Below are 22633 nucleotides of genomic sequence, written 5' to 3' on the forward strand. Positions count from 1 at the left end.
TATAACGTATGCTTTGTAATGTGATATCTATCTTCAAACCCATACATTTCCCAATGTGACTGTAGCATTTCTACCTACATGGCTGAAGAGAATTTGTTTTAATTCATGTTGTAATATTGCTATAAAGGTTAAATTTGGCTTACAAAGGGTTAACTCCAGAAGTTACAGATTTTGACTTAATATTTAAAATCATTTAGAATATTAATTAGTCAAACATCTCACAATAGCTTTGAGACAATGAACATCTCACATTAGCTTTGAGACAATGAAGTGCAACAGGTTTGATTCTTAAGTATTTCTCTCCATTTTGATAGAGTGAATTTCATTCAGTATGCCCAGCAGGGGCATTGTCTGAACAGAACATGAAGGTGCAGCAAGCTCCCACATCAAGAGGGCAGTATTTCATTCAAGATGGTAACCTTTAATGATTGCTCGGCCAATCCTTGACCCACAGAGTTGAGGGAGAGACTGTCAACAGTTTCCACTCGACATACAAAGTGCTGCCTGAAGTGATCTTCAGTTCAAAATGTCACCGTAACATGTGCATTATTTAAATGGAACACTACATTTATTTTCTTTCTCTCTGGAAAGCGAGAAAGACAGTCAATATGAGTTAGCCTGCAACAGAGAAATTTAGGACCTTTTAGCTTAGGAATGGTAAGCTTGAAAGTGATTTTGGCTGGTATATTGGTAGAATCACGTACATGTATTATTTTTATGTTACGAGGAAATAGATGTATCTCATTGGAAAACGATATTCTGTTCATTCATGTTTCTATGTAAAATAAATTGGTTTGTTGCTTTATAATCATGACTCATCTCACTAGAATGCTTTTCAGTCTGACGTTACAAAGACAGGAGACCGTGCGTGGCAGCACATGCAAGATCATGGGATCCACTATAATTCATAAGAGGTCAATGTTATGATCCCCAGGTTATGCTATTATATGAATAGATATTGAGCAGTAATCTAGATCATAGGGAACACACAGTCAGCTTTTGGGAGTGACCAGTGACACTGAGGGAATACCTAGTGCATAGCCGTGAAATTTGTAACACGGACCAAATTGGTGCCCATCTTTCCTGCAACTCCATGTTTGAACCCCTCCAATCAGGTTTCAGCCTCTGCCACAGCACAGAATAGGCCCTTATCAAAGTCACAAATGGCATCCTCTGTGACTGTGACCATGGTGCACTATTATAACCTCCTCATCCTTCTCGACCTGCCAGCAGCCTTTGACACGGTTGACCACACTATCCTCCTCCAAAGCCTCTCCTCCATCATACTGCTGGGTGGAACTGCCCTCATCTGGTTCCATTCCTATCAGTCCAGTTGTAGCCAGAGAATCACCTGCAATGGCTTTGTTCTTGCTACCACATTATTAACTCTGGAGTCCCCCAAGGTTCTGTCCTCAACCCCCTCATATTTCTCATCTACATGCTGCCCCTCGGAGACATCATCTGAAAACACAATGTCAGGTTCCATATGTACGCTGATAGCACCCAGCTCTATCTCACCACCACATCTCTCGACCCCTCCACTGTCTCTGATTTGTCACACTGCTTATCCGACATCCAGTACTGGATGAACAAAAATTTCCTCCAACTAAATATTGGGAAGACCAAAGCTATTGACTTCGGTCCCCACAACAATTCTGTTCCCAGCCATCGACTCGATCCCTCTCCCTAACCACTGTCTGAGGCCGAACCAGACCTTTCTCAACCTTGGCGTCCTATTTGACCCTGAGATGAGCTTCCGATCCCATATCTGCCCCATCACCAAAACTGCCTACTTCCACCCCCGTAACATCACCCGCCTCTGCCCCTGCCTCAGATCGTCTGCTGCTGAAACCCTCATCCATGCCTTTGTCACCTCTAGACTTGACTATTCCAATGCTCTCCTGGCCGGCCTCCCATCTTCCACCCTCTACAAACTTGAGCTCATCCAAAACTCTGCTGCCCATATCCTAACTCGCACTAAGTCCCGTTCACCCATCACCCCTGTGCTCGCTGACCTACATTGGCTCCCGGTCCGGCAACGCCTCGATTTTAAAATTCCTTGTTTTCAAATCCCTCCATGGCCTCACCCCTCCCTATCTCTGTAACCTCCTCCAGCCCTACAACCCTCCAAGATCTCTGCGCTCTTCCGATTCTGGCCTCTTGCGCATCCCCGATTTTAATTGCTCCACCATTGGTGGCCGTGCCTTCAGCTGCCTAGGCCCTAAGCTCTGGAATTCTCTCCCTAAACCTCTCCGCCTCACTACCTCTCTCTCCTCCTTTAAGACGCTCCTTAAAACCTACCTCTTTGACCAAGTTTTTGGCCACCTGTCCTAATATCTCCTTACGTGGCTTGGTTTCAAATTTTGTTTGATAACGCTCCTGTGAAGTGCCTTTGGACATTTTACTACTTTAAAGGCGCTATATAAATGCAAGTTATTGTTGTTGTTAAAGTTGATGAAATAGCAGAACAGCCCACAGCAGCTTAGTTAAAGATAAATAGCATTACAGCTGCTATAATGTATTCATTGTGTTCTAAATAATTAAACTTGCTATGCTTGCTATACTCTCTCTTATTAGTAGAATCTCAATTTAGCCCGATTCACATTCCATAAGCTGTACTGTCAAGAGGATCATCATGTAATACTACTACTAAGATCACAGACCATCTTTGTATTTTGATGTAATGTATTGTGAATCCATCTTTTTATCCCTCCTTTACATATGCCAAAATATTTGTCAAAACAAGCATTATCAGACTATCAGCAGAACATGCTGAATCAGATAATCTTGCCTCTGATAACAAGATCTAATACTGATACTTCCTTGACACACATTTTGACAAACATGTCTATGTGATGCTGTTTGGTGACAGAAATAAATTCTGAAGCTCCACTGAATTCATATACAGATGTATTCTGAGACCCTACAATACTAGTAGCTCTCTTTTAAGTCAGTGACAAGGTGCCTGCAGCAAGTTTCATAGGGGCTGGCTCCTACCTGTTACCAGTGGTAATGTCGCTTTTACTCCGTTAATAAGAACATTCCCGTTATCTTTAAAAACTAGAACCTGAAAATGTAAACAATAATTTTAGATGAATGTAGCAAAGTACAAATTTAAGATTTGAATGAAGAGATAATACAATCTTTCGTTCTTGAGGCAAGTGCCCTTTTCTTATTAAGGAACTAAGGTGAAAGGCCAAGGAACATAATACAGTCTTCGTACTTTTAAAGTTGAAAAAGAATAAGAGAGAAGATGAGACACATCAGGCAATAATGATTAGGTGATAACAGGATTGGGTTTTAAAAGTGTGAAGATTGTAGGAGGGAGAAAGACTGAAGGATTGCCACAATTTTGAGATGTTGTGGAAACAATGAGTTAGAGTAGTGCGATGAGTCTTCCCTTTAGGGAGGTGGAGGAGGGTGTTGGACAGTGTAAGAGAGGAAGGAACAGAGGAACACTGATCATAATAGTACATATAAAATAGATAAAGAGACAAGTAAGCTTACAATAGAGTGAGATGTATTAGGCTATGGATGGCAGAGAGGTTGCCTTCTCTTGTATCCATTTGAGGAGTATGAGAGATCTATTAGAAGAGCATCCTCAGTTATGAGATCGATATTCTAGCTTTAGATGGACTTGGGCGTTGTAGAGAGCAACTGACAGGAAAAAAAGTGTTTGGCTAAAATGAAAAGAAAACAAGATTCTTGGGGCAGCTTAAGTGATGGAGGTAATGTGTGAGTTCCATTTGAGACCAGAAGACATATAATGGCCAAGAATAGCAATAGATGAAGTAGGACTAAGAGTGGAGGCATCAAAAGCTAATCGTGATAGCTATTGGTTCGGCTTGCAACTGTAGCTTTGAAGGAACTTACATTGTGCTTGTGGTCAGTTGATAACACGACTGCTTTTAAGCAGGTTTCTGTTGGTATTGTTCCACATGGAACTATCTCTGCCAATAATGTGTACTGCTGCTTATCGCAGTCCTGTTAACAGAAACATGAAGATGGTTATTATCCATCAGTTGAGATTCAGAAACAAGAATGACTGAAACAAAACAGTGCTCGATATGTGGAATAGATTGCAGCAAGCATAGTTAATCCTCTATTGATTCGATCCTATAAAAAAAATGTGTCTGATTACTTACAGAAGTGGAGGTTATAAAGATAACTATAAACATAGATGACCAAATGCTGAACAGCACAGCTATACAGTCTTAATCTGGCTGTCATGGAAGATTGTCAGAGAGAGACTTTGGAATGTTTCAAGGTTGAACTGAACATCTTGGACTTTGACTATGTTCGGACTCCAAAGAAACTTATGTCTTGTGTGATATCAAAACATAAATTATACTTTTGATTGCTTTCTCTCTGACTTGGGTGGGTCCAAATGCTGACTTCATTGTGAGATCAGGAGCCTGTGTTGTTCTTTTTAATAACATTGCAGAGATTCCTGTAGTTTCACACACATAATATATGTAGATGAATTTAAGCTGAACATTATGGCATCTTTGATGCTTTGAATTGATTTTATAAGTTCAGATTTTTGATTGATACCAGTTATTTTCCCTCAAATGCCTTCAGGACTCAGGGACAAATGTCCACATCACTCCTCTCCTTACCTAAACATATTGGCCCGAAAATTGCTCTTAAAATATCAGTGAGGTTATTTCAGGGCAAATGGAAGAGTAATATCTGGCGAGCACACATGCGCAGTCAAACGTGGAAATCTGGAAATTGCTCTGCCATTTGCCCTGCTCGTTTGAAAGCTGCGTGGGAAGGACAGCTCGCTGGCTGAATGAATGGACCAGTGCGAACTTGCTGTCCTACCCAGCTGGAAACGAACTAATCTATCCATACAAAAGGTACGCTGGGTTTTTAGGTTTAAATAACTTTTAACGGTGTGGTAAGTCTTAATGACTGCCAAACAACCTCTCTGGCACGGAAAATTAACTTTTAAAAATGTGGAGTCTCTTTACTTCCGATTTTAATTGTTGTTGGAATTTATGAAAGAAATGTTAAATTTTTAAAAACTTTTTCTGTCTGTCTCATTTATCTCTGTCTTTTAATTTGATATTTCTTACCCTCTCTTTATTTTCCTTTCTCTAACTGGTTTTACATTGAATTAACTGTCGTAGCTTTCACTTCCTGGTCCTGACTCTGTGTTACTTGTCAATGATGATTCAAGCTCACTGGTTGAGGGGGGAGAGCGATCCTTTCCCCTCTCTCACAGCTCACAGAACACCAGGAAAAAAAAGCTGCACTTTTTGCAGCTTACCATTGAAGCAAGTTACCGCCCAAAGGCCCGCGAATAGTTAGTGGTTCAGTTTATAACTAACGAGCGGCAGGCACATAGGGATCGGCAAGCATTGGCAGGCTATTCATCTGGGGCAGGGCATCACAGCTGAACCCAATCCTGTCGTCATCTAACATGTACCTACATGCACTTTCTAGCAGGAGTCATTGAATAGCTAACAGGAGTTGAAACCCTGGCTGGTCTTTTCTACAGGTGCTAAGGTCAAATGGACAAATTTCAGAGAGTTTTCTTTTCTTGAAAGTTTTACCTCCCTCACAAGATAAAGTAAGTTAGAGAGAATCCATGAAAGTGCAGATTACACGTGCTAGGAGTAGACTCGATGGAGCAAACAGCTTTTTCTTGCTCGATTCTCGTGGGTGAACAAAAAGCACATGCACTAGTGAAATAAAGCTAACTGATTTTTGTCATATTGTACAGCTTTCTGACCCACTTCAATTGATTCTGAATTCTATCCTACACTCTGCATCCATTAGTTATATCCCCCTCCAGGCCCAGCAGGCACATGTGGTGCCATTGCCCTCTACTCCATGCAACAAAATCAGCAACAATTCTGTACCGATTAGTGGTGATGCTTGAGAAAATCAATATTATACTAGTGCATCTCCTGTGGCATTGCTCATGGATCCTCTGGTGTCTGAAGCTTACTTTTGTTCAAATACTCCCTGTGGAAATTTATGAAATTGTAGCTGCTTGTAGCCGAGGTCAATTAGTTGTCAGTAAATTGTTTGTAAATTTCATGCTCCAGGTCTAAAATTGATTTGCACCTGTAACATTTGGAGTGTGATGAACATGTATCAGTCAAGACTTATATGTAGATTACACATTTTTGTTTCTTACTCAATATTGCCATACCAAAATTGTCATGAAAAGATCACATCCTCTCAACTCCAATCTTCTAAGTTCACGTCTAAAAGATGTTGCTCTGTATTTCAGGGCTTCAAGGCACTGCTTTATTTAAGTTCCTCACTAACATGATGTACTGAAATGATATCACATTAGCAACAGCATCACAAGATGAATTCTGGAGCTGTTTAAACCATCTTACTATATTTTTCTAAGACTGCAGAACAGCCAGCCATAGAGACATTGCAGAGAAAAACTGAAAGGTTGGTCCAACCACAGAACTACTGAAGGAACATTACTAAGAAGATGTATTTGTTAAAAAGGATATTGCAGACATGAGAATGTTTCTGGCTTTGGAGCACAGTTCAGTGGCATAGCACATTGATGCATTAATGCATGGAGCCATAGTATGATAAACAAGGGTCTTGGTCCCAATTCCCCTTCATCAGACAATTTAATAGTTTTATTGGCAGGTCCTGTAACCACCCTCCAGTCATGGAATAATATCTGGTAGCCCCACCCCCAACCCCCAGCAGAAAAAGTAAATCAGAAAGGAGGAAAAGTATCAAAAATAGCAACGTAGTACAATTGGTGTAATATCCTTTGGATCTACCTGTACAACCATGAAAAACAGATACAAATGTTTCTTAATATTGTTGTATACACATAATTGAACATGTAGCAGAAAGAAATATTTAAAAGACCGTATTACCTTGGAGAGAATGTAATAACAGTCACCGTGGAATGTATATTTCATGCCATCAAAAGTGGAGACATGTGCTCCCCCCTCAAATGAGCAGACACCCGGACAAGGTAGATTTTTGCATAGCCATTTACCTCCATTGCAGACACTTGAATCACAAGGGACAACAATTTAGTACATTCATTAAAAGCTGTATGGGGATGCAATAAAGTGCAGTGCAGTGAAAAGTACTGTAAGTACTTTTTTTACAGTATCAGAATTAATGTTGACCATACCATTCTTCACATTCTGTTGAAATCAAGGTGCCTGGATTGTAATGTTTGCCGTTCATTGTACATTTGCATTCCTTCACACTGATGCACCCAGTATCAGAGTAATCATCAATCACCATTCCTGAAAAAATGAAGCATGTCTATAATTAATAATATGGACTTCAAGTTGTTTTGTACGGGAGGGAAGATACTTCAAAATATTTTGCAAGTCTTATGTGCTTGTCAAGGTTAAGGGTGTTGAAGTTGAGGAATGGAACACTTTGCTATTTCTTCAATCGTCAAGTACTGAGGGTAGGTGTAGCACAGGTTACATACAGGTTATAGCTCCCTCTACACTGTGCCAACAATATACCTTAACACCAACTTCAGACAAACACCCATTATATGTTAGTGTGACATCAACCATTCTTATCATGTCTCTGAGAGAGATTGTTGATCTGCACTGCATTATAGACGGGTTTATGCCACTTGTCCATGCCCATGTGGAGTCGGATTGCCCAAAGTCATTTTACATGGGACCCTTATAGACAGCTAGGAAAAAGAGACTTTTATTCCTTCAATCTGGGCTGGAATCAAATTAGGCCTCGAGTGTTGAAGGCCAATGCATTAACTGACACTACCATCGGTAGCTTCACAGCAAGTGTAGGATTTTATAGGAAATGACAGCAGTTTGGCCTTTAATAGTTTTGGAATAATTTAGCTCAGACCACACTAAAAAGATAAAAGATTTGAAAAGGTTTACTGGTGCTATGGAATTAAAGTGCCAACACTTTTCCTTCTTAGTGTCAAATCACATAGTTTTAGCTCTGTGACTGGTGGGATTTTCCAGAAGCTGGCCACTCCCTTATGGAGCAAGATAGACAGCAGGTAACCTGATCTACTCAAGAACTCTAAAGCTTGTGGAACACAGATGCAAAATGAATTTGAATAAATTAAATACAAGAAGATCTCCCATAGCACTGCTCACAATAAGGCAAAGGATGTATAGTTTTATAAGGACAGGAGAATTATATCATGTAATGGTTAAGGGCACAAATTCTGAAGTAAATTGGTGCAAATTGCTATTAGGTCAACTCAAAGATGCTTTCTGTTGCTGAGGATCCTGAGATCAACTGCAGGGTGTTTTCCGCTGTTGAGGAAGTTTTTCTGCAGATTGGTAGTTGCCCCGGTCAAAAGAAACCAGCAGCAAATTACTAGATTTCTTCCTCTTTATATATTATTTCCAAGTGTGATACAGAGTTATATTTTAGTAAAGCTTTTGATACGGTACCTCACAGAAACTTAGTTGAGAAAATTAGCAGGCACAATTTTGGCAGCAGCATGTTGAGACGGAGCAAATTGTGGCTGGGTGATAGGAACAGTGGGTCTTTGTAAATGGGAAGTGTTCTAGGGGAGTGGTGTGATGAGTGGCGTCCAACAGGGCTCAGTGATGGAACCAGTACTCTTCAGCATCTTAATGTTTATAGATTACATCAAAATAGCAGGAATGGTTAATATAGTGGAAGATGGGAACAAGCTACAGGAAGACTTTAACTGTGGAAGTGAAAGACAGCAGATGCAATTTAATGTAGATAAACGTAAAGTCATAGACTTCGGGATAAGAAGTTAGCAAAGGGATTATAGATGTGGTGAAATGGATTTTTGCCTGTGTCAAAATTATTATATTTATAATATTTCTGTACTGCTAGGATCAGCATGTAAGTGGTCAATACTCAAGGTGACACAAAGTAACTTGTCAGCAGAAGCTATCAGCCCAAAACAGACAGTAATCTACGGTAAGTCGCCTCAAGATGTAAGTTCTTACTGGCCCACACAATGGGGATTGGAAATTATATCCCCACTAGAAGTCCCATGCTCAGAAATGCCAATCAAGGCATCTATGTGTGAGCCAATTTGGACAACCAATGCCAGCAGTGGACCAGCTTAAAACTCAATAATAAAATTATGGCCCGCCACTTTTTTCTGTATTCAGTGCACATATCTGCCAAGGGTGGATCATATATACATCTGCAAAGATGATTTGTTTTTTCTTCCCATGTATAGATTTGTAAAACAAATCAGCAAAGCAATAATCTGGATGTTGATTTGAGGATTCCTTTTCCCATTCATTATCAATACTACCATTCAGTAACAGGGCAGATCCTGAGGTTGCTGCAGGCTTCTTTGTGAGGGAGGGAAGCTGATGATTACAGATATTTTGTTTGAAGAGGCGGTGACACAATTGCATACCTGGTGGGCAGAAGCAGCCATCCATAAAGTGCTCCTCACACAAGCTGGTCGTGTCGAGGTGAGAACAAGTGTTCATACAGGGAGAGCCACTTTCCTTGTAGATCATATTTAAAGGACATTTCTTTGCTGCAAAATAACACACACAATGAGGTTAGATTGTCAAAAAGATATATATTCTGATGTAATCCCTGTAAAATGAATATAGCTTTGATCTTAAGAAGCCAGAAGCTTACTGTAATTTAGTGGGGGTATGTAAATCGAGGGAGAATATTCTCCCCATTTTATATGGAGCAATACAAAGCAAACACTAGAATTTCCTTTGATGTTTATGCAAAAATGCCAATTTTACAGCTGGCATGAATACCGCTTATTAAGTCTCCCTCTGTGCTAGGTCACTGCAGTGGCATTACAGAATTCTCCTTGTGTGTCCCTGAGTGAATCCACAGGCAAAAACAGGGACCATGACTTTTATCTAGCCTGACAAGTGATCTGGAGACACGGGGCCCTGTGCTGTCGGTTAGAGATGCAGACAAAGTTCTGTTAAGCATATTAGGACGGATATTTCTGGACCTTCTCTGGCCCAGCACACTTCCTGTTCAACCCGGAATTGCCTGGATTTTCTGCCCCAGGTCATTTACACTGCCCGAGGGCACCTCGGAGGCCTGCACCAGTGAGTCTGGCCCGGGTAATTGGGACCTTCTGGTTGTTGATGGAGATCAGTAGCTGGAAATTCCCGCTAGGACTTCAGGATCCTGGGGGATGGGGGTGGAAAGGGTAACATAAACTCTAATGTCCTACCTGTAATTCCTCATCCTGCCCCTGGGATCACTGTGGACCCTCTGGTCAGCAGGGTTTTGGGGTAGGCCACAGCACCATCTTTTCTCATCACCCCCCTCTCTGGGCTTCCAGCAAGCATTCAATACGGAAAATGAGGTGAGAAACTAGGAATGCTCCTCCCATCTTATTTAGATGGATTTGTTGGCCTGCGCTTAAGCCAAGCTATGCCCTCCAGCAAAGCCCCAGATTCCAGGTCTGTCCCTTTTATTTTACCTTTGCACCCAGGAACTGAACATTCCCTGGGGGCATGGATGAGGAGAATCAGCCCTATTCATTTTTCCTGTGAAATGGGGGTGTCATTTATAGAAAAAGAACCTGCCTTAGACTCACCTTCCACTTCAAGGAACAATCGCTTCATACTAAAGAGTTCCTAACTTAATAGAAAAGATTTACAACCAGCACCATAACTGCAGACAGAATAAATATTGCAGATTCTCAATGAATTTTACTGTTTTTGAGCTGTTCACATGTGGTCACTGAAAATATTCAAAATCTCATGTGGGTGGAAATCGTACTTTGTGATGTGAGCAAGAAAAATGTTAATGTAGCAATTAGCCCAAATTAGAGATTGTGATTTCAATGACTGAGTTTTCAAAATCATCAAATATTTTGTACATGAACATTCGGTTTTGGGATATAATTTTATATTTGGTCATTGTTGTCCAATTGGCTTACTGACATTCATTTCTGGAACTTGCTGACTCTGTGAACATGGACTCTGTGGAAACAGTGAGAAGGAGCCGTGCAGATTCTTGATTTAGGAGGAAGCAGAGGGAGGTGTGGCTGAGGGAGACAGAAAGTTCTCCAGAGGAAGGCTCTAAGCAAAAGGGGTGAGTTAACCTATGGGAGGTGGGGAAAGGGGATGGAGTGAGCTGGCTAGTGGGGAGAAGGTTGATGGGGTGAGCTGGCTAATAGAAGGCTGAGCTGGGTGGGCTGACAGGTCTTTTCTTGTTTCTCAAAATCAAATCAGGTACAAATCCACAAGTATACCTTCAAGAATCATTCTCCAAGTTTCTTTAATCACAACAGATCAGCCTTGGGCTCCTATTCTTATTTTGTTGACTTTCAGTACACATCATAATGACAAAATTTGAGATGGTAAGAATTAGGAAAATGTATGGTAGCTATTCCTTTTATCTTCTCCTTGTTAGCAAAATTGAAGCCCATGGGATTAAAGGGGCAGTGGCAGCATGGATATGAGATTGGCTAAGGGACAGAGAGCAGAGAGTAGTGGTGAACAGTTGTTTTTCAGGCTGGAGGGAAGTGTACAGTGGTGTTCCTCAGGGTTTGATGTTGGGACCACTGCTCTTTTTGATATATATTAATGAACTGGACTTGGGTGTACAAGGCATAATTTCAAAGTTTTCAGATGACACGAAACTTGGAAATGTAGTAAATAGTGAGGAAGATAATAACAGACTTCAGGAGGACATAGACAGGTTGGTGAAATGGGTAGATATGGCAGATGAAATTTATTGCAGAGAAGTGTGAAGTTATTTATTTTGAAGAAAGAATGAGGAAAGGCAATATAAACTAAATGGCACAATTTTAAAGGGGATGCAGAAACAGAGAGACCTGGGGGTGTACATGCACAAGCCTTTGACGATGACAGGACAAGTTGAGAAGGCTATTAAAATGGCATATGGGATCCCTGGCTTTATAAATAGAGGTATAGAGTACAAAAGCAAGGAAATTATGCTAAACCTTTATAAAACTCTAGTTAAGCCCCAGCTGGAGTATTGTGGTCAATTCTGGGCACCACATTTTAGGAAGATCGTCAAGACGTTAGAGAGGGTACAGAGGAGATTTACTGGAATGATTCCAGGGATGAAAGACTTCAGTTACGTGGAGAAACTAGAGAAACTGGGGTTGTTCTACTTAAAGCAGAGAAGTTAAGGGGAGATTTAATAGAGTTGTTCAAAATCATGAAGGGTTTTGATAGAGTAAATAAGGTGAAACTGTTTCCAGTGGCAGAAGGGTCGATAACCAGAGGACACAGATTTAAGGTGATTGGCAAAAGAACCAGAGGTGACATGAGGAAACTTTTTTGACTCAACGAGTTGTTACGATCTGTAATGCACTGACTGAAAGGTTGGTAGAAGCAGATTCAATAATAACTTTCAAAAGAGAAAGTTAGAAAAAATATTTGGATAAATACTTGAAGGGGAAAAATTTGCAGGGCTATGGGGATGGAGCAGGGATGTGGGACTAACTGTATAGCTCTTTCAAAGAGCCAGCACAGACACGATGGGCCAAATAGCCTCCTTCTGTCCTGTATCATTCTATGTTTCTATGAAGTGACAGATTGAAAATTGGGGCTGAAGCTACCTGCACAGCTGTTTTGGTTCTCCAATCACTGGATACTATCTGCTTACATAAAGGTAGTTAAAGATTAGGTATTCCACAGTTAAAAGCATTGCAGTCTGTATTCCTCAGTTTGCTATTTTAGTGAAAAGTAGCTGTGCATATAAGGGGTTGGTTCCCAGATCAATCTGGGTTAAAACATGTTCCAGTGCCAGCTGATCCTTTTTAAAGTCTCTGTCTCTCTCTTTTCCTCTATCTCTCTCTTTCATTCTGTCCTTCCTTAGTCTAGGACTCTAAACATTGAGATGATTCAGGAATGCGTTTTTTTAATTTATCTTTTTATTTAGAAAGTTTCTGAAATAAGCTGCTGGAAAGTGCTAAGGATTGGTAGTCCAGTGATAACTGCTGTTTAAAAGTCTCTGTTTGGCAAATGTTAAAGCATATGACTCCGGAGGATCATATGTATTTAAGAAAGAGAAAAAGATCTTCAGGTACAACAAGCCCATCTCTGTCAAATCCACCCACCTGATCTTCACCATATCCCTCAAGCTTTTCTTTCACTAGAAATACAATTATGAGCTAAATCCACACTCCCCGTGGGGAAGGGAGCTCAGGTCAGAGATAGCCGCGATTCTCTAACCCGCCCTCCCTGTAAGCATGGCTCCCTGCTGGGAAAGCAGAATCACAGAATTAGTCCCTTATTTCCCTCTTGAAACTCTGTGTACTATTTCTGCTTCCATGGCCTTCCCTGGTAACTGGGTGTGCATTCTTACTCCTAACTTCTTAATGTTTAATGTTCCTCTTCTCCCCTTTGCCAAGGTGAACAATTTGCTTGCACCAACTTTTATACTGGATCAGTTCCTTGATATTATACTTACGGCAAAATGTCTCTGTCCTCCAGTTTTCTGGTTTCCCTCCAGCATGGGAGCACTGCCTGGAATATTCAGAGACTGTGCTGCACAGGCAGAATGAATCTAAAACTTTGTTGCAGCTGCACATATCCTGCATGCAGGCTTGAATGTAAAGTTCAGTATTTAAGCGGGACTTGCAACTTGTGAATTCACTTCTTAAGAGAAGATTTTCACAAGCCTCTCTCTGAAAAACATGAATGTAATATTTAGAACTTCATTGTCTGAAAAATACAGCAGATACATTAAAAATGATGTATATATGAGTATTTGTGCATGAGTTATTGAGAATGTGTGAGTATGTATATGTGTGTGTATATGAGTTTGTGATTGTATATGTGAGTTCAAGTATGAGTATATATGAGATGTGTAAATGTATGTGCATCAGTGTGTGAGTGTGAGTCTGGGTGTGAATGTGAGTATGTATGAGTGTGTGTGAGTTTGTTTGATCCCACCCATATTTACACATTCACAGGAGAACCTTTTACAAACTATTCCCTAGGACAATTCCCAGAGATATTTTCTTTTAAAATTTCAAATTTTCTCTGCTTACTCTTTTTGCCCTAAAGGCAGTTTTTCAGGATAAGGGCACAGTCCCAGAGGTGGCAACAGCTTTCTTGTTGTCTTTCCTCATGTGTAAGCCTAGGTGCTGAGTGTTAACTAACTATTTGACTTTAGCAGGCCTATCCACTGAACCGACTGGGACAGGGAGGAGCTGTACCGGTGGGACGGGCTCCACCTAAACCTATTCCATGCCTTAGCCAACACTTACACACAGATACAAAATTTCAAGTTAAGTAACTCCAGCAGAGTGGGAGCAGCTCCAAGGAATTTCCTAGCCCTGGATACAGCATCAAAATCTTCAAACAAATCAGCAAAAGCTTACGTATTGTTCACACAAAGCACTGGTTTCTCTCTTGTGCTTATGCAGATGCTCATCTACATCTTGACATCTCTCATTAGGCTGATGAATTTTCTGCAGGTTTCCAAAATGAATGGGTGAAAATTGCCGTCCTGCAATTTATGAAAACACAATAGTTAAAGTTTAAAACTATTTAGTTTAAAAAGGTTATTTTCCAAAAAAGTTTGAAAAGACTTAAGAGTTCTTGACTTACCATCTGCAATGAATTCATTGTATAAAGGAATGCCATTATAATCTCCACAGAGCCCACAAGTCCTATTGTGAAATTTTACATCAAGTTCAACCTAAAATAATGGAATAATAAATTGATTGATATTTGACTAATACTTAATTTGATGAGAGAGTCTCAAGGTTTCCACACAGATTATTTATGACCTTATATTGCCTTTTGTGCACGTCAAACATGGCTGTCAACTCAGTGACGGTTAATTCATAGAAATATATAGAAGTTACAACATGGAATCAGACCATTCAGCCCAACTAGTCCACGGCAGCATCATAATGGTGCCAGACATGCAATAAACTGTCTGAGCCTAAGCTTTGCTTTCCCCTGGATCTGATTCCAATCAAAACACTGTATTTGGGAGAAAGAATGTTATTTGTCCAAACAGAAAACTGTGATGTGTCTTTAAGCACCAGAGTTTATTATAGAAATACATAGAAGTTACAACACGGAAACAGTCTATTTGGCTTAACCAGCCTGTGTCGACTTTTACCCTCCATGAGAGCAGTTTTTGCCTCAACCGCTAACCCTGGAGTGAATTCCACAGCCTCACAAGTCTTTGTGTGAAGAAATTTTTCTTGCTGTCTGTTCTAAATCTCTTAGGTTGAATCTTGTATTTATGGCCCCTCGTTCTTGACCCCTCAACTATTAGAAACAGTCTGCTTTTATTTACCCTGTCCCATCCTTTCATAATTTTGAACAATTCTATATTATCGCCCCATAATCTGCATTCTTCTAATGAAAAAAGACCCAATTTTCAAGTCTTCTATTTGTATTTCCTCATACCTGGCAGCATCTGTGTTGTACCTCTCCAAAGCCTTAATATTCTTCCTCGAATGTGGAGCTCAATACTGCGTACAGTACTTTAACTGAACTTTTATTAAGGTTTTATATAGATTCATCATTACCCCTTTTATATTCCATACCACTTGAGATACAACCTGGAATTCTATTAGCTTTTTATTTACAGCCTTATCAATTTGAGGTGCTGCCTTTAATGTTCTGTGAACCTGTACCTTCCAAGTCCCTCAATCTACAGCACCGAGCCTACTTCCATTCAGAGTATATTTACTGCTGTTAATTCTTTTTACCAAAATGAATCCCTTCATACTTACCGACATTGAATTCCATCTGCCACTTTTTAGCCTATTCCCCCATTTTATCAACATCTCTTTGCAGTTCCTTTGGTCTTCTTAAGAATTAACTATTCCTCCTATTTTGGTATCATCTGCAAATTTCAACACCACTTCCTCTAGGCCTATATCCAAATCATTGATATACACAGTGAACAGAAGCGGTCCCAGAAATGAATCCAGAGGGACACCACTACTCACTTCCAATCACTCTGAAAAACCACCCTTAGCACCTACTCTCTTTTTTCTCCCTTCGAACCAATTTTAATTCAGTTTGCAATCCTCCCCCTAATTCCATTCCCCTTAATCGTCTCCAGTAATCTCTCATGTGGTACTTTGTCGCTCTCAACCACTTCAGGATTCACCTCCTCTCCAATATCCTCATCTTTAGTAATGCCTGATGCAAAGTACTTATTAAATACGTCGACCATTTTTTGATCATCCTGTACAAATTGACAAACCTCTCCTCTCGGGGATCCCACCTTGCCTTTAACAATTCTCTTTTTACTGATATATTTGTAAAATACCTTACTGCTCCTTTTATTCTGTATGTTTGCAATCCTTCCCTAATGTCCTTTAGGGAAGGAAGCCTGCCGCCCTTACCCGGTCTGGCCTATATGTGACTCCAGACCCACAGCAATGTGGTTGATTCTTAATTGCCCTCTGAAATGGCCTAGCAAGCCACTCAGTTGTAAAATCTCGCTACGAAAAGTCAGAATAAGAATAAAACCGGACGGACCACCCGGCATCGGACCACTAGGCACCGGACACGACAACGGCAAAACACCAAGCCCAGTCGACCCTGCAAGGTCCTCCTTACTAACATCTGGGGACTTGTGCCAAAATTGGGAGAGCTGTCCCACAGACTAGTCAAGCAACAGCCTGACATAGCCATACTCACAGAATCATATCTTTCAGCCAACGTCCCAGACTCTTCCATCACCATCCCTGGGTATGTCCTGTCCCACCGGCAGGACAGACCCACCAGAGGTGGCGGTACAGTGATATACAGTCAGGAGGGAGTGGCCCTGGGAGTCCTCAACATTGACTCTGGACCCCATGAAATCTCATGGCATCAGGTCAAACATGGGCAAGGAAACCTCCTGCTGATTACCACCTAACGTCCTCCCTCAGCTGATGAATCAGTCCTCCTCCATGTTGAACACCACTTGGAGGAAGCACTGAGGGTAGCAAGGGCACAAAATGTACTCTGGGTGGGGGACTTCAATGTCCATCACCAAGAGTGGCTCGGTAGCACCACTACTGACCGAGCTGGCCGAGTCCTGAAGGACATAGCTGCCAGACTGGGCCTGCGGCAGGTGGTGAGCGAACCAACACGAGGGAAAAACTTACTTGACCTCGTCCTCACCAATCTACCTGTCGCAAATGCATCTGTCCATGACAGTATTGGTAGGAGTGACCACCGCACAGTCCTCGTGGAGATGAAATCCCGTCTTTGCACTGAGGACACCATCCAACGTGTTGTGTGGCACTACCACCGTGCTAAATGGGATAGATTCAGAACAGATCTAGCAGCTCAAAACTGGGCATCCATGAGGCGCTGTGGGCCATCAGCAGCAGCAGAATTGTATTCCAGCACAATCTGTAACCTCATGGCCCGGCATATTCCTCATTCTACCATTACCAACAAGCCAGGGGATCAACCCTGGTTCAATGAGGAGTGTAGAAGAGCATGCCAGGAGCAGCACCAGGCGTACCTAAAAATGAGGTACCAACCTGGTGAAGCTACAACTCAGGACTACATGCATGCTAAACAACGGAAGCAACATGCTATAGACAGAGCTAAGCGATTCCACAACCAACGGATCAGATCAAAGCTCTGCAGTCCTGCCACATCCAGTCGTGAATGGTGGTGGACAATTAAACAACTAACGGGAGGAGGAGGCTCTGCAAACATCCCCATTCTCAATGATGGCGGAGTCCAGCACGTGAGTGCAAAAGACAAGGCTGAAGCGTTTGCAACCATCTTCAGCCAGAAGTGCCGAGTGGATAATCCATCTCAGCCTCCTCCCTATATCCCCACCATCACGGAAGCCAGTCTTCGGCCAATTCGATTCACTCCACGTGATATCAAGAAACGGCTGAGTGCACTGGATACAGCAAAGGCTATGGGCCCCGACAACATCCCAGCTGTAGTGCTGAAGACTTGTGCTCCAGAACTAGCTGCGCCTCTCGCCAAGCTGTTCCAGTACAGCTACAACACTGGCATCCACCCGACAATGTGGAAAATTGCCCAGGTATGTCCTGTCCACAAAAAACAGGACAAATCCAATCCGGCCAATTACCGCCCCATCAGTCCACTCTCAATCATCAGCAAAGTGATGGAAGGTGTCGTCGACAGTGCTATCAAGCGGCACTTACTCACCAATAACCTGCTCACCGATGCTCAGTTTGGATTCCGCCAGGACCACTCGGCTCCAGACCTCATTACAGCCTTGGTTCAAACATGGACAAAAGAGCTGAATTCCAGAGGTGAAGTGAGAGTGACTGCCCTTGACATCAAGGCAGCATTTGACCGAGTGTGGCACCAAGGAGCCCTAGTAAAATTGAAGTCAATGGGAATCAGGGGGAAAACTCTCCAGTGGCTGGAGTCATACCTAGCACAAAGGAAGATGGTAGTGGTTGTTGGAGGCCAATCATCTCAGCCCTAGGGCATTGCTGCAGGAGTTCCTCAGGGCAGTGTCCTCGGCCCAACCATCTTCAGCTGCTTCATCAATGACCTTCCCTCCATCATAAGGTCAGAAATGGGGATGTTCGCTGATGACTGCACAGTGTTCAGTTCCATTCGCAACCCCTCAGATAATGAAGCAGTCCGAGCCCGCATGCAGCAAGACCTGGACAACATCCAGGCTTGGGCTGATAAGTGGCAAGTAACATTCGCGCCAGATAAGTGCCAGGCAATGACCATCTCCAACAAGAGAGAGTCTAACCACCTCCCCTTGACATTCAACGGCATTACCATCGCCGAATCCCCCACCATCAACATCCTGGGGGTCACCATTGACCAGAAACTTAACTGGACCAGCCATATAAATACTGTGGCTACGAGAGCAGGTCAGAGGCTGGGTATTCTGCGGCGAGTGACTCACCTCCTGACTCCCCAAAGCCTTTCCACCATCTACAAGGCACAAGTCAGGAGTGTGATGGAATACTCTCCACTTGCCTGGATGAGTGCAGCTCCAACAACACTCAAGAAGCTCGACACCATCCAAGATAAAGCAGCCCGCTTGATTGGCACCCCATCCACCACCCTAAACATTCACTCCCTTCACCACCGGCGCACTGTGGCTGCAGTGTGCACCATCCACAGGATGCACTGCAGCAACTCGCCAAGGCTTCTTCGACAGCACCTCCCAAACCCGCGACCTCTACCTCCTAGAAGGACAAGGGCAGCAGGTACATGGGAACAACACCACCTGCACGTTCCCCTCCAAGTCACACACCATCCCGACTTGGAAATATATCGCCGTTCCTTCATTGTCGCTGGGTCAAAATCCTGGAACTCCCTTCCTAACAGCACTGTGGGAGAACCTTCACCACACGGACTGCAGAGGTTCAAGAAGGCGGCTCACCACCACCTTCTCAAGGGCAATTAGGGATGGGCAATAAATGCCGGCCTTGCCAGCGACGCCCACATCCCGTGAACGAATAATAAAAAAAAAAAATCTCATTTTTAGTAAAAATCCCACTGTTGCTCTACAGCCAATTTCTCCTTCCACCTTACCTTTGTTCACTCCTCATCTTTCTAAAATCTGCCGTAATCCAATCTGGTATTTGAGTTTTTGTCCTGACTTTTTCCTTTTCTGGTTGGATCTTAAGTTTTGTCATATTATGATCACTATTACCAAGGTGCTCACTCACATTTAGCTCATTTACCTACTTCATTCGTCACAATCAAATCCAGCAATGCCTTCGTCTTTGTAAGGAATCTTACAACACCAGGTTATAGTCCAACAAATTTACTTTAAAATCACAAGCTTTCGGAGATTATCCCCTTCGTCAAGTGAATGAGTGAAAAGGTTCTCAAATCGCATATCTTATACTAGGCTGGGACAGCATCACACCAATCAAAAGGTGTCGTTGTTATTCAAACAGGCCAGTCACGGAGAACAGCACGTCCCAGTACACTGGATATACATTGTGTCAATTACACAGACAGACAGAAAGAAACCCAAATGGCAGAGAGAGAGAGAATATTAAAAACATAACTTTTTTTCCCCCTTTTTGCTGGTGGGGTTACGTGTAGCGTGACATGAACCCAAGATCCCGGTTGACACCTTTTGATTGGTGTGATGCTGTCCCAGCCTAGTATAAGATAAGCGATTTGAGAACCTTTTCACTCATTCACCTGACGAAGGGGATAATCTCCGAAAGCTTGTGATTTTAAAATAAATTTGTTGGACTATAACCTGGTGTTGTAAGATTCCTTACATTTGTCCACCCCAGTCCATCACCGGCATCTCTTCGTCTTTGTAGGCCAACTAACATATTGCTTAAAGAAGGACTTCTGTGCACATTTTAGGAATTGCATTCCCTTTTCTACATTTACTTGCGCTCCGTCCCAATCAAAAAGAGGATAATTAAAATCTCCCAGAACAATAATTTTATTATTCCTACTTATCACTCTGATCGAACTGCAGGTTTCCTCTTCAATTTCTTTTCCACAATTTGGAGATCTTTAATACATCTCTACCAATGTAACAAGCCCTTTTTATCTTTGAGCTTCAACCATATTGACTCTCTCTGTACCCCTTTTTTGTCTATATCAACCCTCCCTACAGCATGTATCCCCTCTTTAAACAATATTGCACTCTACCTCCTTTCTTATCTTTTTCAATCCCACCTAAATGTATTATATCCCAATATGTTAATTTTCCATTCTTGTCTAGTTTGCAGCAAGATTTCTGTTAATGCTATTAAGTCTAGACCTTCCTGTAAAATAATTGCTTCTAGTCACCCCAGTTTATTACCCTCACTCTGTGCATTACAATATATGCATTTTAACATTTATTGTTTTTTGTTTTTTAATACTACTCATTTTCCCATGATTTTTTTGTCTAAGCTACCCCCTACCTTCACTTCAATCTTTTCTCTGTTTATATTTAGTCCATTTGATTTTATTCCTCTACTCCATATCCGTCTTGCTAAATTGTTTTCTGCATGAATATTATCCTCATCTATTTCTCCCTTTTCTATTACCTGATTGTTTTTATTATCTCAGCACCCCTTCCTTCCTAGTTTAAAAACCTTCCCTATTCAAATGTTTTGCCTGTTCAGATGTAGCTCATCCTTGCGGAACAGCTCGCATCTGTCCCAGAACTGGTGCCAATGCCCAACAAAATGGACTCCCTCTTCCTGACACCACACCTTTAGTCCTGCATTGATCTCCCGAATCTTCCTGTCCTTCCCTATTCTAGCGCACAGATGGGGAAGTAATCCTGAGTTTACCACCCATGAAGTAATGCTCCTTGAAGTTTGTTAACCAATCTCCTCAATTCAGGCCTGTCTTTACTTACATTATTGGCTCCCACTTGAACCTCAATAACTGGTTGCCCTTCCTCCCTTTGCACAATCTTTTCCAGTCTATTCGATATGCCCTTCACCCGAGTTAGGGTCCTGCCTAAACTAGTGACCTCATCCTCTGCAGGGTTGCTTTGATGACCACCAAAGGCAGTCAAATGGTACCTTTCAGTGTCTCCTTACACATGAGGGTAGGAATGATACAGCTTGTCCTACATAGGACAGCTTTTGACTGTGCACATGATCCAAGTACCAAGTGAGCCCCGTGAAACCGAGCATTCCAATTTACTGAGAAATAATTACACTCTTTAACTAATCACAAGGGGGGGAACTTCCTGTGCATTGCTTTATAGTAAAATCACAAACATATGATAAATAAAACATATGATAGAAAATAGCAGATCCTATGTAGATTGCAGGAAAATGTCATATCCTATGTATTATTCAGAACAGCAGATCCTGAGTATATTGTAGAGAGTGGCAGACTGTGTACTTATTTCAAGAGAATAGTGTGTTGTGTATATTGTATAGAATAGCAGCGCCCGTGTATATTACAGAGAATAGCAGACACTGTATATGCTTTAAAAATATTCTCACAGTTACACAGCATACTGGCTTCACTAGGATTTGACCTCAGTCCAAACACTGTATGGTGAGTGAGTTCATGATAGCTACAGAGATCTAACCTTGTACAGTGCTCACAATTTATGACACAAGTAATGTGTTCCTCCCTCCCTATACCCACATACGATACTGTACAAATATAATAATATGTTGCAACATATTACAATTATCGAATTGTTTATAAAATTTTCTCCAATGTCAGTACTTACCATGAGAGCATCCTCTCTGTTCCACATCAGAGACAACCCAAATTTTCCATAGAGCTTAGTGTATTGAGCATTTCGTTCTACATACAGACCAGGTCCAAAGTAAGGGAGCGAGACTCTGAAAAATATCAGTTAAAAGACATATTACCAGACTTCCTGCATAATGCTCACAGATGAAGTTCTGAAACCAGAGACAATTGCTCAGGCCCAAACTCCACCCTAATACCTGTCATTCGGGAACAGCTTCTGCCAGGGGACAAGGTGAGGTAACAGTTTAGCGCATTGGCTATTCACCTTCCAGACTCAAGATCAAATTCAGCTTGGACTGATGGATGAAAGGCTCCTCTGTTTGGTGGCCGAAAGGGTTCGAAGTGAAACAAGTCTGGGTAGTCTCAACCCAGGTCCAAAGTGGGGTTGACACCAATAGGTCACTACTTGGATTTTAGTGCTGCGGTTACAACTATAGAAACACCAGTGCATCACTGAATATGACAGGATCTACAGATGTGCATTTTTAGACAACGTTGTGAAGTCATATTGTGATACATTGATCCATGTGCTCAATAAACAGTAG

The 22633-nt window shown here is 41.8% G+C and overlaps 1 protein-coding gene across 1 annotated transcript in view; it reads right to left on the minus strand.

The window, feature by feature from the left end:
• LOC137307998 (uncharacterized) overlaps positions 1–22633 on the minus strand; it is a 110725-nt gene that overhangs the window by 70992 nt on the left and 17100 nt on the right. The window contains exons 3-11 of the mRNA XM_067976968.1: positions 22063–22177; positions 14526–14616; positions 14297–14424; positions 13381–13597; positions 9362–9487; positions 7136–7253; positions 6870–7008; positions 3874–3984; positions 2998–3067 (exon numbers count right to left, since the gene is read on the minus strand). Of these exons, the coding sequence (XP_067833069.1) occupies positions 2998–3067; positions 3874–3984; positions 6870–7008; positions 7136–7253; positions 9362–9487; positions 13381–13597; positions 14297–14424; positions 14526–14616; positions 22063–22177 (1115 nt within the window). The remainder of the gene's footprint in view (positions 1–2997; positions 3068–3873; positions 3985–6869; positions 7009–7135; positions 7254–9361; positions 9488–13380; positions 13598–14296; positions 14425–14525; positions 14617–22062; positions 22178–22633) is intronic.

The sequence above is a fragment of the Heptranchias perlo genome, unplaced genomic scaffold, assembly GCF_035084215.1.
Source record: "Heptranchias perlo isolate sHepPer1 unplaced genomic scaffold, sHepPer1.hap1 HAP1_SCAFFOLD_117, whole genome shotgun sequence".
NCBI lineage: Eukaryota > Metazoa > Chordata > Chondrichthyes > Hexanchiformes > Hexanchidae > Heptranchias > Heptranchias perlo.